The 16,713-nt window shown below is 39.9% G+C and overlaps 1 protein-coding gene across 5 annotated transcripts in view; it reads right to left on the bottom strand.

Moving 5' to 3' along the window:
• Positions 1–8,232: 8,232 nt before the first annotated feature.
• Positions 8,233–16,713, bottom strand: part of ILVBL (ilvB acetolactate synthase like) — a 66,124-nt gene continuing 57,643 nt past the window's right edge. For 3 of the 5 annotated variants that reach the window (XM_039336402.1, XM_039336403.1, XM_039336404.1), the window contains 2 exons: positions 12,862–12,967; positions 8,233–11,714 (listed from right to left, as the gene is read on the bottom strand). In XM_039336402.1, the coding sequence (XP_039192336.1) occupies positions 11,536–11,714; positions 12,862–12,967 (285 nt within the window). In that variant the 3' untranslated portion in view covers positions 8,233–11,535. The remainder of the gene's footprint in view (positions 11,715–12,861; positions 12,968–16,713) is intronic. The other 2 variants (XM_039336406.1, XM_039336407.1) reach the window with 2 other exon arrangements.

Below are 16,713 nucleotides of genomic sequence, written 5' to 3'. Positions count from 1 at the left end.
CAAAGAGAATAGAACAAAGCAAAGGAAGTACACTGAAGAATATCCATTGGTCCCCTCCCCCCATTAGAATGGCAGAACCTGAAAAATGAAAGCATAGGGAAGAAAGGTAAAAGGCAAAATGCATAGGGGTTCTGACATGCCGCCCCCCCCCTAAAAATGAGAGATCCACCTGGAGAAAGGCAAAAGAATAACGGAGAGAAAATGAAACACAGTGGTTATTCGGGCTTATCAGGGTAGCGAGCATAAAACTGTTTAAGCAACCTAGGGAACCTCACATCTATTATTATTTTTTATTTTTTCAACTCTCCCCCATATATGTCAACAAATATACCGTAATATTTTATCAAGAATTAACGTACATTCTTTTTACATTCTTATCTATCAGATACTCTTAATAAAATAAAATAAATACATACACATGAATTTTGGTGTTGCTCGCCCATTTCCCCTTTCACTGCATCCACACTCCTTCTCTCTCTTCCCTCTTCTCTACCTTCTTTCTCCCTCTCTTCTCTTTCTTCCCTACTTTCCTCTTCTTCCTCTCCTCTCCTCTTTCCTTCACCCCTATTTCTCCCCACTTCTTCTCCTCTTCTCCTCCAACCTTCCAACTGCCTTCCCCCCTCCTTTACTCTCTTCTCTCTCTCCTCTCCTTTCTTTCCTCTCATTCCTCTTCAGATACAATTCAAGGGTAATGTCCTAGCATCTGCTCCCTCTAAATTTTCATATCTATATTAAATATAGTAAGATTAATTTTTATTATGTTAATACATCTATTTATCTGTCCTTCTCAGTATGTACTTCTATAAGTATTTATACGACCTCCAGTTATTCAATACTGTGTCGCCTGGGTCTCCCTCCTTATCTCCTCCTTTTTCTTCCATCTATATTGGTGTTAACTAACTTTTAACCATATTCTCTTTTCACCCAATCATAAAAAATTCCCCAAATTTCATAATACTCTGTCTTATCTTTAATTATCATTGTTAATCTATTCATTTCCACACATTCCAATATTTTCCCAATCATCTCTTCCTCTGGGGGTGCTTTCAGTGCTTTCCAATTTTGTGCAAACACAATCCTAACTGCAGTAATTATATGAATGATCAAATATGTTTTCTCTTTATTATATTTCTCTGGTAAACTACTCAGCAGGAATATTTCTGGTCTTAGTTCTATACATTGTTGTATCATCTCTTCTATCCATGTTCTAATTATATTCCAATAAGTTTTAGCTTCTACATTCATCCACCACATATGATAAAAAGAACCTGATATTTGATGGCATTTCCAACATTTCATAGATCTGTCCTTAAACATTTTAGCTAATCTTTCTGGAGACATGCCATCTATAGAACATTTTGTACATATTTTCTTTATACGCTGTTGCCATTGTCAATTTATAGTTTCTTTCCCATAGTTGCTGCCATCTATCTAATTTGATCATATATCCAAAACTCCTTGTCCATTTTATCATTGTCTCTTTCACTTGTTCCTCCTCTAATTTCATATGTAATACGTAACTATACATTTTTTATCCATTTTTCTTCTGTTCCCGTGAGTATTTCATCTAACTCTGTTGTCCCCAAATTAAATTAAAAAAAATTAAAATCTATTTTAACATCTTTTTCATATCTAGCTTGTATTTGCGTTCTCATGTACCAATCCATCTTTATTTCTTGTTCCTCTAATTGTTTTGTTTTCAGCTCCCCCGTGTCTGTTAGTAAGTCTTTATTATCTTATAATATTTCCCATATTAAGCATGTTGGGGTGTATTAGCGCTTCCATAGTTGAAAGCCAATTTGGAATCTTCAAGTAGAGTTTTCTCTTTATTTTCTCCCACCACAAATAAAGAATTCCTTATATGGTGTCTCTGGAAATAGCTATGTATTCTATTTTTCCCATACCATATGAAAGCATGCCATCCCAACTGCAAGTCATGTCCCTCTAATGTCAATCATCTCGTATTCCTCAGTAGGATCTATTCTCTCATCCACGATAATGCTGCAGCCTGATAATACAATTCCCAATTAGGTAGGCCAAACCCACCTCTGGGTCTTGTAACATTTTTAGATTAATCCTTGCCTTTTTCCCTGCCAAATATACTTCAAAATTATTTTATTAAGCTCCTCATAATATTTCTTATCCACTCTTATTGGTTCTGTTGAAAACAAAAACAATAATCGTGGTAGTATATTCATTTTGATTATCGCAATCCTTCCCATTAATGATAGTTGTACATTTTTCCATTTATCCAAATCTATTTTGATTTGTCTTTTCAATTTGTGACAATTATCCTCTTTAATAGTTGTACATCTTGCTGTCAGGTGGATCCCTAGATAGTTTACCTTCTTTACAATCTGTATACCTAATTTTCCCATCAATTTTTTTTGTTTTTCAGTAATATATTTCACTAAAATTTTTGTTTTATCTTTATTGATCTTCAACCCTGCTACCTCACCATATTTTTCTATTTGTTCTATTACTACAGGTCCTGTCTCTAGTGGTTCCTCCAAGATAAATACTAAATCGTCTGCGAATGCTTGTAGCTTATATTCTTCCCTCTTAATTTTCATACCTTTTATGTCATTATTCTGTCTTGTACTTCTGTTTAGTACTTCTAATGTCAAGACAAACAATAGTGGAGGTAGAGGACATCCCTGTCTTGCTCCCTTCATAATATTAATCTTCTCAGTCATATTTCCATTTATCATTACTTTAGCTGATTGCTTATTATAAATTGTTTTGATTGCATTTATAAATTTCTCCCCAAAATCCATAGTCTGTAATTGGCTTATCATAAATTGCCAGTTCACATTGTTGAATGTGAATTGTGCGTCCAGGAACAACAATGCCATCTGTTTTTCCAGGTGTGTTTCATAGTATTCTAATGTGTTCAATACAATTCACACATTGTCTCTAATCTGTCTTTTGGGTAGAAAGCCATTTTGATCCGATTGTATAAATTCATTTAAAAACTTTATAAGTCATTCCGCCATTATTGATGCAAATATTTTATAGTCCACATTCGGTAGAGAAATTGGCCTATAATTCTTTATTTTCTGCATTTCCGTTTCATCCTTTGGTATCAGGGTAATAAGTGCTTCGGACCACGAATCTGGTATCTTAGCTTCAGAAAGAAGTTCATTATAAAGTTCCAACATTACATTGCACAGTATTTCCTGCAATGTTTTGTATAGCTCTGCTGGTAATCCATCTGGTCCTGGTGTTTTACCATTTTTTTTGCCTTTTAATTGCTTCTGTTAATTCTATCATTGTTATTTTCCCTTCTAGTAACTTTTTAAATTTGTCTGGTATTTTAGGTATCTCTGTTTCTTCCAAGAATTGTTTTATCCTATTATCTGAAACTGTTTGTTGCTTATATAAGTTCTCATAATATTCCCAAGCTATTTTTTTCTTTTCTTCATTCCGATGTTGTAAAATCCCCTCAGCATCTTCCAGTTGTTTAATCCAGGGCTTTTCAACCAGTGGTACGCGTAGCACTTCTGGTACTTTGCCACATGGCAGGTGGTACATGATTACTAGCCAAGTATAGCAGGGGAGGGGAATGAGCCAAAGCGAGCCAAGCCTGAGGGAGAGGCAGCTGCAGCTGCAGGAATGTCTGGGCTTGGCAGAAGCCCCAGGAGCTGACAGGGCTCCAGCTGATTGGCTTCAGCTGATTGGCGCTTCCAGAAGCAGCTTGGAGCTGGAGGTGAACTGAAGAAAAGGGGGGAGAGGAGAGGCTATAAAAGAACTGGTTTGGGTGGGGGAAGGGGAAAAAAGACATCAGGAAAGGTTTAATCCCTTTAAACAAATGTAATTAGTTTTACCCCCTTTAATTGAGTCTATCTGTGGCTTTTAGAAAGTTTTCTTTGAAGGTAAACAGGTTTAATTTAAAGCTAAAGCTTTTCGCAATTGCCAGAGCCTTTCAGTCAAGGATTGAAACATTGTGACTTGTGACACGTCTGATGCAGCTTAAAGAGAAAAAAAAACGGAGTTTGTGTTTCTTTATTTTCTTGCTTTGCACTTTATTCCTGTGTCTTTAAGGGTACAGGGAAGGGATTAGAAAAACTCAAAAGGACCAACCAGCTAGCTCAGGAGTCTACAAACTTAGCAATTTTAAGACCTGTGGACTTCAACTCCCAGAATTCCTCAACCAGTCATGAGGGCTGAGGAATTCTGGGAGTTGAAGTCCACAAGTCATAAAAGTGCCAAGTTTGAATTCATCATATATTTGTCAGTGCAAAGGGAAAGTGATTCAGCAAAGCAACAGCACAGAAGAAATTAAAACTGGTACTTTTTTCTTTAGTTTGTAATATTTTATTAGATTATAGAATAAAATACAAAAACACAAAAGCAAATAGTAGGACACTGTGGGGAGGAAAAAGGGAGAAAAGTGAGGGGAGAAGGGAAAAAGAACATACTTCCTCTGTTGCAGTAGAAGGAAGCATTAACATTGAACCTCAATTTTTTACTTTTTCATAATATTATAAACTAGCCATTTCTATAACAACAAATGAATCTAATCAGTAAAACCCAAAATCCCCCCCCCCTTTTGACACCTTGCTAAGAACTGGTGGTACTCAAATATTGTCATGTCCTAAAAATGGTACAATCTGTGAAAAGGTTGAAAAGCCCTGCTCTATGAGTTCATGGTGACCTAACCCTAACCCTAGTGCAGTGATGGCAACCTTTTAGAGACCAAGTGCCCAAAAACTGGCCCCGCCCCTGCTCCAACTCCTGGCCCGTCCCACCCCGCCTCTACCCCGTTTGCCCACAGGGCCACTCACTGCCTCCAGGGTCCACCACAGATCGCCCAGGCAGCCCAGCAGCACCATGGCGGCCACACCCTCTGCCCGTACCCCACAGCATCAACTGTGCACGATGGGGTGTGAGAGCAGAGTCTTCTCTATGCTGCCTGGTTGCCATGTCCTTGGCTACGCTGCTCTGTGTGGGCTACGCTCGGGGCAATTCTTCTCCAGGGGGGCTGCTGGTGAGGGGGTCGCGGGGGGAGGCAAGGCTGGGGCAACGGCATGTGTGCCCACAGAGTGGGCTCCGAGTGCCGCCTCTGGCACGCATGCCATAGGTTCGCCACCACTGCCCTAGTGGAATTTTCCTGCATTGCGATTTTACCATGTATTTTACCAGGAAACATAGGGCAGGCTAGAAAAGTCAGTGCCTTCCTAACCATACCCAAGCACTCCAAATTTGTTGGCCCTGCCTCCTCATATCAAATTGGCAAATGACTATGACTGAAATAACAGGAAAATTGAAAAATGTTTTATTAGCAAGAAGGTATCCTACCATCTAAAAAACAGGAAACATTCCAAGGATTCTCCTACAAAAAACAATGGCTATTTATGGCAGGGGTCCCCAACCCCTGGTCCAAGGACTGGTACCGGGCCTTAGTCAGTTAGGAATCAGGCCGTGCAGCTAGAGGTATGTGGTGAGTCTACAGGGGTGGGAGAGAGGCAGGGTAGAAGCCGTCTTGCTCAGTGCAAAGGTTCTTCAGTGGCAGCACTCACAACTGGCTTGCAACATCTGAACCCCGCATCCTTCCTCCTCTTTCTCCTCCTGCTTTTTGTGCTCTCTTCTTCTGCCTCCTACTTCTCTTCCTGCTTCTTCCTCCTCCTACTTTTTCTTCTTCCTCTTTTTCCTCACTTTCCTCCTCTCCCCCTCCTGGTACCCCAGTTGGACTCCTGCTCCCTTCATGCAGGTCTCCAAGTTTGCAAGATAAGCGCGCACCAGCCCAGTGTCAACTTTTGAATGAGCATGGTTGCAGCCATTTTTTCCTTCTCATTTCTAGTTGATACATAGCACGGAAGGAGGGGGTTGCCAGCGTTGCGCTAGACAAAACAGACTTTGTCTTTTGGACTTTCTCTCATGGGAACCAAGGTCATTGGCTGCTCCCAAAACTGCAGACTGGGCATTTCATGAAAAGCCTGCCAACAAGCTGTATGGGGAAAGGTAGTTGCTTGCATAGCCTTAGGGGTGGGATTTTTTAACTTTGTATTCGGAAATTGTTATGCATCCCTTCAGACTTGGTTTCACTTTTGAAGTGCCAATACTTTGTATTGATAAATATGTTCTTTGAGGAATTGCAAGCCTCAGAGTTCTGCTTTATTTGTCTCTGTCTGTCGGAACTGACACCCAGCTTGCAACTGGGGGCTTCCCCAAAACCTCGTTGGAAGTGGATTCCCCCCTAAGGTATGTGTTTGTGAGGGTGCTCTCTCTCTCTCTCTCCGTGCTGGGTCTTTGGCTTGTTTTGCTGGAAGGCTGAGTTTAGGATTGTCTCTTTTCCTTCCCACTTTCTGAGAAGCAGAAAGTCACTGGTCTAATCTAATACAATGTAATAATAATAGAAATAAATTGCATTATTTATTTATTTAAAAAAATTAGACTAAATCTAATGCACTTAAATCATCCTGAAACCTCCCCCCTCCCCCCAGTCCATGGAAATATTGTCTTCTTAAAAACCAATCCCTGGTGCCAAAAAGGTTGGGGACCTCTGATTTACGGTATGAAACACACTAAGCCAAAACCAAGTAAAATACATTTTTGCCCTAGCACAAGGCATGAACTTAGGCAATATGTGGGATAACTTAATGAGATATCCATAAGCCTAGCTAAACCAGCTGTTATCCCAATCAAGGGAAGCGAAATAAAAAAAGCCTTCACTTTATGAATTCAATTCCATATTTGCTAAAAGAATTCAGCTTTAAGACATGTGAACAGCCATACGATGAAGAGAAGGGGTGAACAACGGGGCTTTATGGCCCTCACTTCCTTCGGTACACTTCAAAGCAGCTGATTGTGTTTATTGCCAAAAGAGCTAACCATAAGAATGGAATTGTTGCCTTTCATGTAGTTTTCTTTGAAGTCTCCATCCACCCGGCAGAAAGGAAAAGAGGGTGGGATTGTGATGCCTGAAACTGTCTCTGGAAGAGGGGGGTGATTGGGTGGGACTACTGGGGAACCCCTTAAAACCTTGAATGGGAGAGCTTGGACCCCAAGTTCTGTCTAGCACGCCTGCAACCACTTCTTCTTAATAAAGGACCCACCCCACTTTGCATCTTAAGAAGACAGAACTCTTGGAATAATTCTTCCAACAGGCATCCTTTATTAAGAGAAAATGGTTTCAGGTGTTCTAGACAGGACTTGGGGTCCAAGCTCTCCCATTCAAGGTTTTAAGGGGTTTCCCAGTAGCCCCACCCAATCACCCCCTACTTCCAGTGACAGTCTCAGGCATTACATTCCCACCCCCTTTTCCTTACTGCTGGCTGGATGGAGACTTCAGAGAAAACTACATGAAAGGTAATAGCCCCCTTTGTTATGATTAGGCCTTTTGGTGCTATCCACATTCAGTTCCTTTGAAGTGTACTGAAGGAAGTGAGGGCCATAAAGCCCCTTTGTTCACCCCCTTCCCTTCATCGTATGACAGAATCCCGAGAAGGCAGAAATGGGTTTTTTTATAGTTGATAACTAGAGATGAAATATAATTGGATTCTGATATCCATCTCATGTGGTCCACTGATCTCTTCCTATTGCCTGGACAACGGGAAGAATCACTGCATTGGAAGAGCAATTTTCCTCATGATTGCTAGAGGTGACATGAAGATTCCCATAGCCAGCAATTCTGACCAAAAATATTGAGTGACGAGAATTGGCATGCTGAGCCCATTCACTCACATAACTTCAAATAATTATATTTGAAACTAATGCAGACTCCCCTCCCAAAAAAGTGGGGCAAGAGGCATGAAGCTCATCCAGAAAGCTGCTTTGCTAAGCAGTTTTCTCAGCTGATAAGGAAATAACGTAAGTTTAAACTGCACTGTCCTCACAGCATGGCCTAAACATACATGCAGAAAAGGTCTGTGCTATGTGATTGTCCATAGAGCTCCAATCACCAACATCAAGGAAATCATAATAAAACATGTATTGGGATGGGACTTGTACACCCCAGGCTCTCTAACAATTATTTTTTTCCTAATATTTTGCCACAGGATGATCAACTTACTGACCTTCATAACAGCAATGTTCGTATTTTAGTGAGAAATCAAATACTGTTCATAAATAACAAAAACTACAGTGAATACTAGTCCTCTGAAACATTTTCATATATATATTTCCATCAAGAGGTCATCCGTTTATGGCAGACTAGAATTAGAAATCAGAATTCTAACCTGGAATGCCTCTAGGAGTCTCTATGCGACAGCAATAGAAACACAACACACAAAAGTAAAAATGTTAATTTTATATCTTAATTATATTCAAAAGCTTGACAAACATTTACTGCAATTCAATCAAGAACCACTTGGGATTAAGTTCCACTAAATTTGGAAGATGTGGTTCTGTGTAGATTTATTTCAATGTCCATTTCAGAGCAAATTATCTATACTGAGACAGTATACCTCTATAGAAAAGTAAGTAAAGAAGTTATATTGGATTTTATTTGATGTTTGATTTGTATTGAATAAATTCCTTAAAGCACATTATAAAATATATAAATCATTAATATAATCTGGATAAACTACGAATATGTATCAAGTTATATATTAAATTATATCAATTGACCAAGTTGTCAAAATACTTTGGAAATTAGCAGCTACAAAAGTTCAAAATATGCAAAATATATATATCAATGGAAATGTCTAATAAAATCACTTTCAACTTTTGTCAAACTACAATTGTTACACATTTTAAAAAAACATTCAAAGATTATAAATATATTTACTCACACAGATTTAATTAATAATCCAAAGGAGAAAATATTGATTTTGTTCATTTAAGTTGCTTTGATGATTACATTTAATTTTTTCCAGGTAAATTTTTAAAAGTAATTTGACATATTTTAAGCTACAACTTAATAGTATAGTTTAATATAGTATAATATAGTCACAAATTTGTATTATTTTTTTTATCACAAGGTATTTTGAGTATTCACTGGATTATATTTGCACAATCATTCTATTGCTATTAATATACTTTCTAGTTTTTCATATTCTCCCAAGAAATAGATTTTTGCCACAATGTAAAAGGAAAGAATTAAACTTCCTCCTTTATTTTTTCTGATTGGCAGGTTAGGATCAACCAATGAGGGTTACCAAGCTAAACGTACCATGTTAACAAAAAAAAAAAAAAAAAAGAGCACCAAATTAAAGTGACATTTACAAAAAAAAAAAAAAAAACAAGCAAAGCGAAACAACAGAAATAATAGGCATTGGCAGAAGGCTTCAAAGCTTAGCAAGAATTGACTTCTGCTTCCGGATCGCGGCGCATTCAGTCGCACAGAGATTCATCTCTTCGCTGGCTACCTTCCCTCCGCTGGTAGACCCCTGGAGGGGCGACTACCCTCAAGGAGCTTCCTGTTCGGCTGCGGAGGGTGGCGGCTCCCTCTGGTCCGAGCTAGCTCCGTAGAGCTGACGGAGAAGATTGGCCAGTAAAATGGCCGATCACCCAGCCGCACCAGCCAAAAGTGAGAAGATCATCTAAGCATAAAGAACCACCGTGATGAATCCGGGTGAGACCTTTCCTCTCTCTCTTTTGTCCTGACTATTTGCCTGTAAAAAGTTTTTGACTACTTCCCTGTCCTAAGAGAGCGGCATCTGTCTGCCTGGGAAAAAGAGCTTAAAAGAAATAAAATAGCTATTTTTTATTGACTATTAAACCTTTTTGGGATACCTAGGGGTCCTGGAAAAAAAAGAAATATTATTATTATTCTATTTATTATATAGGAGATACCTGTTTTTTCTCTTTCTATTTATCTAAAAAGATAAAATTTTACCAACTTGGAAAAAAGATTTTACAGTCCAATGAGGACTGTAAAAGTCTACTTGTGGTGAAAAGTGTCATTGCAATTGTATTTCCTTTTGCTATTTGAAGATGGATTTGACCTTCAAATGATAACAAAAGGGAAAAGATAAAGGATTTGGAACAGCTGGGTGGTGAATTTGCTTACTAGAATTTTGGAGGTGGATATTTGTTGATCTTTGCTAAATATAGCCTCCATCAAAAGATCAAAAGACTATTTTACTACTGAAATGGAGGAATCTTACCCACAGCTCGATTATGAACTTATATTGGAAAAAATCTTGGAAACTACAGACTATATGAAAACTTATATGAAATCTTGGAGAAAAATCAAAGATACTACAGAACCACAAACTAACTCTCAAATAATGGATCAAGCTATAGACCAAAGAATAACAGAGGAAGAACAGAGTAACCCCAAAGAGGCCTCTATTCAACGAGACATACAACTTAAAGAGACAGAGGAATTACACTTACAACTCAATTATGAACTTACACCGGGAGAAATCGTGAAAACTACTGAGCAAATCAATTTTACACAACCCTATATACAATCCATGGAGAACTTTGATGATCAAAGAATAACCTTAACTGAGTTAATTGAACCACCAAAAACAATAGAGTTTGACATCCAGTTATAAGCCACTGAAAACTGTGATAATGTGGACAATCAACTAGCAATTACAACATGGAATAAAATTGATTACACCATTCAGATGACATTGGAAGAAAGGGAAGAGAACCTTGACCAGTCTGAAGTATCGAGAAATACTTTTATTCAAATGTTGAGGTTTGATGACGTAGAAGCCTTACTATGGAAGCCAGTTTGGCACAGAAAGAAAGCTAGAGTTAGGTTTAAAAATGCGGTTTAAAATTTCACTTAATGGGTTAAAAAGGCTTTAGAGATTTTGACTGATTTAATAATAAATAAAGTACATGAATTTTCTAAAAGGATACTTCCCATAATAATATCCTGTATTAGAGATGATAAGTATTTGGAGGGGAAAATTTCATTTATGGGGTTAAAAAGATTTTTTATAGATATAGGTTGATTGATAGAATATATATTCAAAATAGATAGAAATGTACTTTTTGGACTGATATTTTTGTTTCAAGTAAGATAATTATTTTGTAATAGAGGAAGAAGAGATATTTGTGACAAGAGAAGAAATAGTATTAATAAATGATTTATTAGATTAAGAAATAGGTTATATGTGAAAAACATAAGAACGTTGTTGTTGGAATAATATATTTATCTTAGATAGAATTATTATGTTAGAGAAAAGGGAAATGAGATACACCCGAAGTGTCAATAATATGCTTATTTAAGCTTAATTGGAATATGGTAATTGTAAATTAGTAAAGCTTAAAAACAGGATTTGGATTTTTATAACTGAAATGTGAATGATGACTGATTTGATTGATTGAACTCTGTTTAGAAATGTATTAATCTTAATATGTAATATTATATGTGGGAAACAGAGAGGGAACTTCTAATGAACTAACCTGAGCTATATATGTATGACTTTGTCTTTGAACAATTGATATCCCCATCACCACGTCGTTTCTCAAGCACTTTGATGTAAAAATGAAAAATCCAATAAAATTTCTTATATAAAAAAAAAAGCATAGCAAGAATTAACAATGGCTAGTGATTCTGGCTCTCAGAATCAACACAGCCAGAGCCTGTTACATGTAACTCTCAGATACTGCAGCCACAGCCATAGTCTACATAGCAATGGAGCCTTCACGGAAGGTTGTTTTCCCAATCAATGCATTGAGAAGGATGGGCTGTCCACTCCTGCATTTGGATTGTGCTATCCGGATGATGTCATCCATTTGGTCCTCATTCTTGCATGTGAGCAGGAAACCTTTCCCTCCTAAACCTTCCGCAACCACATGATAATCTGCAAAGAAAAAATCATCACTCATCAACATAGGAGAAAGCATGCTTTATGCAAATCCTACAGGGAACCTTCTCTCTAAGAATTTAGATTGGGAACCAAGTTGGCAATACCCCTCTCCCCAACAAGCTTTGCTACTGCAAGGTCATCTTTAAATATCTATCCACCATACCGTCTTAACTTCTAACTTTTATTAGAGGGTTTAAGCCTTGCATAAAGAAAAGGATGGAGAAAGGAATTGTGCATGCTTTGTTTAAAAAAGACAAAATACATGATACACAGGAGGGTGAGGAAGCTGGATACAGGTAGTCCTCGCTTATTGCTGCCTCAATACTTCAAAGTTTCCATGATATAAAACATAGGTTTGAGACCAATCCTCATATTTACAACCCATCACAGTGGCTTGTGTTCATGTGATTATCATTCAAGTGCTTTGCAATTGGTACACATTTACAACTGCTGCAGCCACCCACAGTCACATAATTACTATTCACTTGCATCCCAACCAGCATGCAACAAGCAGAGGTAACAAAGACCATGGAAGTAAAATTGTATATTATGGTCACATAATATTTTTGCTTAACAACCCAATGGAAAGTGACATCATAAGCCCATTATGGTCATGTGATCTTCCACTTAATGACTACAACATTTAGCAACAGAACTGCTGGTCTCAATTTTGGTTGCTAAGCAAGGATTATCTGCATCAGATTCTGTTTTTATTGAATAAATAAGCTTTATAAATATTATTTACAAATTATAAATAATACAATTTATCTGTAAATACTCCAGACAAGAAGGATACACAAACTCTCTATATTATAGGATGGAAACAGAAGCTTATCTTTGTAGGTGCTTAGAGACTTTTATCAACTTGAACAAAATACATGGTATAAATAAAGCCAGCCTGGGAATCTGAGATCCTGGTGTTCATTCTAGTTTTAATCCAACAGATGTACTCAGTAGGGATCAGTTCCATTTGAAATCAGATCAGAAATTTGGGACAGAAGCAGAATTTGTTGCAAGCCAAGAGGCTGAACTAAATGCTCTTTTGCTGGTCCTCCCTGAGAGCCCAGGCTCTTTTGCCTTCATACCACCTGTATTTCTAGGTAATATAAGGCACATGAGATTATGCAGGCTGTTAACTCACCTAAGTAATCCAGAGCACAGGCTACATTGCTACCCAACAAGGGCACTTGCTCCCTGGAAATTTGAGTCCAGCAGGCATCATTCCCCACAAGGGCAATAACAGGTATCTGAAAGAGTGGAATAACTATGTTAAACTGAAAAAGTGATTGAGGGAGGGAGCTATTCTCTACTACAGTGGTCCCCAACCTTTGTCACTCAATCGACCAGCCACAGCAGCAATGGGCAGTGGGGAATGGTTTCAAGCATGCAACCTAATCCCACACATGCATAAATGGAGCTCTGCATGCTCACCTGCTGGTTTCCAATGGGCCATGGACAGCTAGCAGGCCACAAACCAGGGGTTGGGGATCTCTACTCTACTTTACTCTACTCTACACTTGACTTTGATTATAACTGTCCCCAATCCCGAAAGACTCTTGGGAGCATACAACAAATGCCAAGGAAAATAATAAAATTAAACTCAAAACCCAAGGTAAGTACTGTTGCCCAATCAGCCAAGGATAAGGTGTGCTGGAATTAACTTGTTAGCAGAAAGTAAATAAAATGGGAGCCTCACATACTTTGTTCTACAAAATGGAGTAATGTCTATTGTTTTATTCACATCCCTGTACTTCTTGAGAAGAGGAGACTGTTTCAGCAGGTCCTCTCTAGATGACTAGACCGGAAGATTCAATTCTGGAAAAGCATTTCATAATGTATCCCAGTGTTGTTTCCATATATGGTTTTAAAGATAATGACTCCTCTGTATTCTTCTGGGGTTGTTGGGTCTTTTGGTTTACTCAGGATGTTTTGGTGGATTTTAGTTGGTTTGTGGTTTGCGTGCTACGCTGATGCCATGTGGTTATAACAGTCTGTTGACTCAGCAGCCCAGAAGAAAAAACAGGAGTCATCCACAACATACAGTATAAAAGACTACAACAGCCACTACATAGAACAAACAGCCAGAAGACTAGCAGAACATATCCATGAAATCATATAGCAATCAGAAGACATAATGAAAGCTCTTTAATTTCAAAATACATGGTCCGATTTAACCATAGTTTCAATGGAAAATTGCTAGGTCCCCTTTTTGGGTGCCCTGCCATTCTGGTGGAGTGGGGGAGGATACTCCTGGGAGTATTGTTTGCATGTCTCCATCTTCGGAGACGGAATGGACTTCTTCCCAGCTGGTTCCAGCCTGACTCCAAGATTGCTGCATCCTGAGGATGACCCATTATCTATCCTGTACCTCAGCATTCTCAAAACAACCTTGCGTTCTCAAAATAACCTTGCAGGACTGGTGGTCAGGAGGGTTGGGTTTCAAAGTGGGAAGAATAACTTGGGCTTTACACGGGAATGTTAGATTCTGCTTGACTTTGATTAACCACATGGCGTCAAGAGTTGTACTTTCCTAAGAGGGCCAGTTGAGGCAGGTCCTTACATTAAGCGGAATCTGCAATAGTCGTCAACCTGGAGGGGCACCCATCTCTACTTTGGAGATCATGCAAGGAATGTCTGCACACGGCAGTGACCAAAAGGAAGCTGAGTGCTGGGGCGAAGCCTCTACCAAGGCTAACCCCGGAGCGGATCTTTCCAGATGGATGGAGGTCGCCAGCCTGGGAGATTCATTAAAGCCCAGGTGGTCCATTGGTGTCAGGAAGAAAGATGATTGGGAAGGGAGAACTAAAGGAGTAATTCTCACCTGAGGCAGCTGATGACACAAATGGCAAGCGGAGCTGGAAAAGCTCGGACATGAACAGGAAGAAAATGGCGAAGTAATCACGCCAACTTCCTCATGAAGCAAGCCATGCGCTCCTTGATGGAAGCATTCCAGAGCCTCAAGGCACGCAAGACCCAAGCCAGGATGGCCTTTGGGGATGCTCGCCCAGCCCGAGGAGGATGATGGCAGGAGAGCCTCACCATTAGACACCACGGCGGGAATCTCAGCAATCCCAGCTGGGGCACTGCAACTATGGAAGCAACGCCGAGAGGCCCTATCAGAACCACAGCATTGGGGGTTGCTGGAACCACAAGCCCACGAAGAAAGTCCTACCGCTGGGTGTGAAATTCGATGGGGACTCTCAACAACTGGGATTTTTCCTGGCCCACATTCTAACTTACATGTAGGAGTACAGGCCAGACATCCCTACCAAAGGTGCCAAGGTGCGGTGTGTCATGTTGGCACTGGAAGGAGCAGCTACTTGCTGGATGGTGACTCTCAACAATATGAACGCCCCTGAGCTGACAAACTTCAATTGTTTTATGACCGCGCTCCACTGCTGATTTGAGGATCCTCTCACTGACCAAAAAGCCAGAGACTGCATTAAAACTATAAAGCAAGGGCACAGAGCTGTAGCAGAGTACACCGAAGACCTGGCGTGCCAACTCAATTGGCCAGAAGACATTCACATTAGCTGAATGTTTGTGTGGCAAGACGGGCCCCTGTGACCTTGCCCAACTGGTGCGGGCTTGCTGAGGAAATAGAAATTGACCAAGCCCGAAACAAGTACAGCACAGCAAGATCAAGGAAGAAATCCCCTCCAGAGAAAAAATGGCTAAACCCCCAACTTTGCAAGCCAGATCTACCGCCTGCTTCAAATGTGGCCAAGTGGGCATTGAGTGGCAGAATGCAAAACCAGCCATCCAGCCAAGACCAGCCCAAACCCTACAGGGAAGCCCATTAAAGTGCAACCACGAGCCAAAGAGATGGCGCTAAAAGGAGTGGAGGTTGTGGAGTTCACCCCATCACCAAAAAGAGCTGAGGAAACTTTGACCCCACCAGACGATGACCAAAGGTTAAAGGATACTGAGTCTGACCCCCTGGTAAGTGACCCGGTCATACCAGTGACTGTTATAACAGAACTGTTTCCCCGGGGTTTGGGTTAAAAGCTAGTCTCAGAGCTCTATTAGACTCAGGCTGCACCAGATGCTTAGTAAATCCAACACTGGTTGAGAAACTGGAATCCGACTGAGGCAGTTAAAAGTTGCAATTGGCATTTTGACAGCTGGATGATTCTGTCACGGAGGGGCATCCCAGCAACGTTTGCCAACGAACCCATAGGAATGCAGATGGCTGTACATTCAGAAGTCATGAGCTTCACAGTAGCACCCAGAATGGAAAAAACCACTAGTCCTAGAGCTTGTCTAGCTAAAAAAGTGGAACCCTTATGTGAACTGGAGGAAAGGACTGCTAAAGTTTCTGATAAACCACTCCTCCCAAACCTATGAGAAACCTAGAAAGGTGACTACCCTGAAGAATGAAATAGGGGCTGTCATGCAGGGGAAGGACCTTCCTGTCATCCCAAGGAGTATTGAGATCTCTGACAGGTGTTTAGCAAAAGGTGCTTGGATGAATTTTCCCCCCATAGACCTACTGATTGTGCTATAGAAATCCTGCCCTGTGCCAAATTGCCAAAGCCAAAGCTATACTCAATGACCCTCAGAAAACTGGAAAAACTCTGATTGTTCATTGATAAGAACTTGGCCCGAGGCTTCATTCAGCCAGCATGACCTCTTCTTGCGGCCCCAGTCTTGTTTCGGGAAAAGAAGTATAGACTCTTTGTTTATCTGTGCATTATAGAGGGTTAAACATCGTGTGTGTAGAGAATGTTTACCCCCTACCTCTGATGAAAGACATGTAGTCTACCTCACCCATGTCAAAATCTTTACTAAACTGGACCAGCAGGAGGCATATTACCGCGTGAGGATCAGAGACGGGGATACATGGAAAACTGCTTTCAATTGCCTGCTGGGTTGTTTCCAATTCAAAGTACTCCCTTTTGGACTGCAGGTGGGGGCACCTGTGTTATGCAATTGATTAATGAGGTCCTGCATGAGCATCTATACAAGGAGGTGCTTGTTTATTTGGACATTT

The sequence above is a fragment of the Crotalus tigris genome, unplaced genomic scaffold, assembly GCF_016545835.1.
Source record: "Crotalus tigris isolate CLP2741 ecotype Arizona unplaced genomic scaffold, ASM1654583v1 scf7180000017666.379230911805:20528666, whole genome shotgun sequence".
NCBI classification, from domain to species: domain Eukaryota; kingdom Metazoa; phylum Chordata; class Lepidosauria; order Squamata; family Viperidae; genus Crotalus; species Crotalus tigris.
The sequence above is the reverse complement of the archived record's forward strand: the minus strand, read 5'-3'. Positions and strand labels throughout refer to the sequence as shown.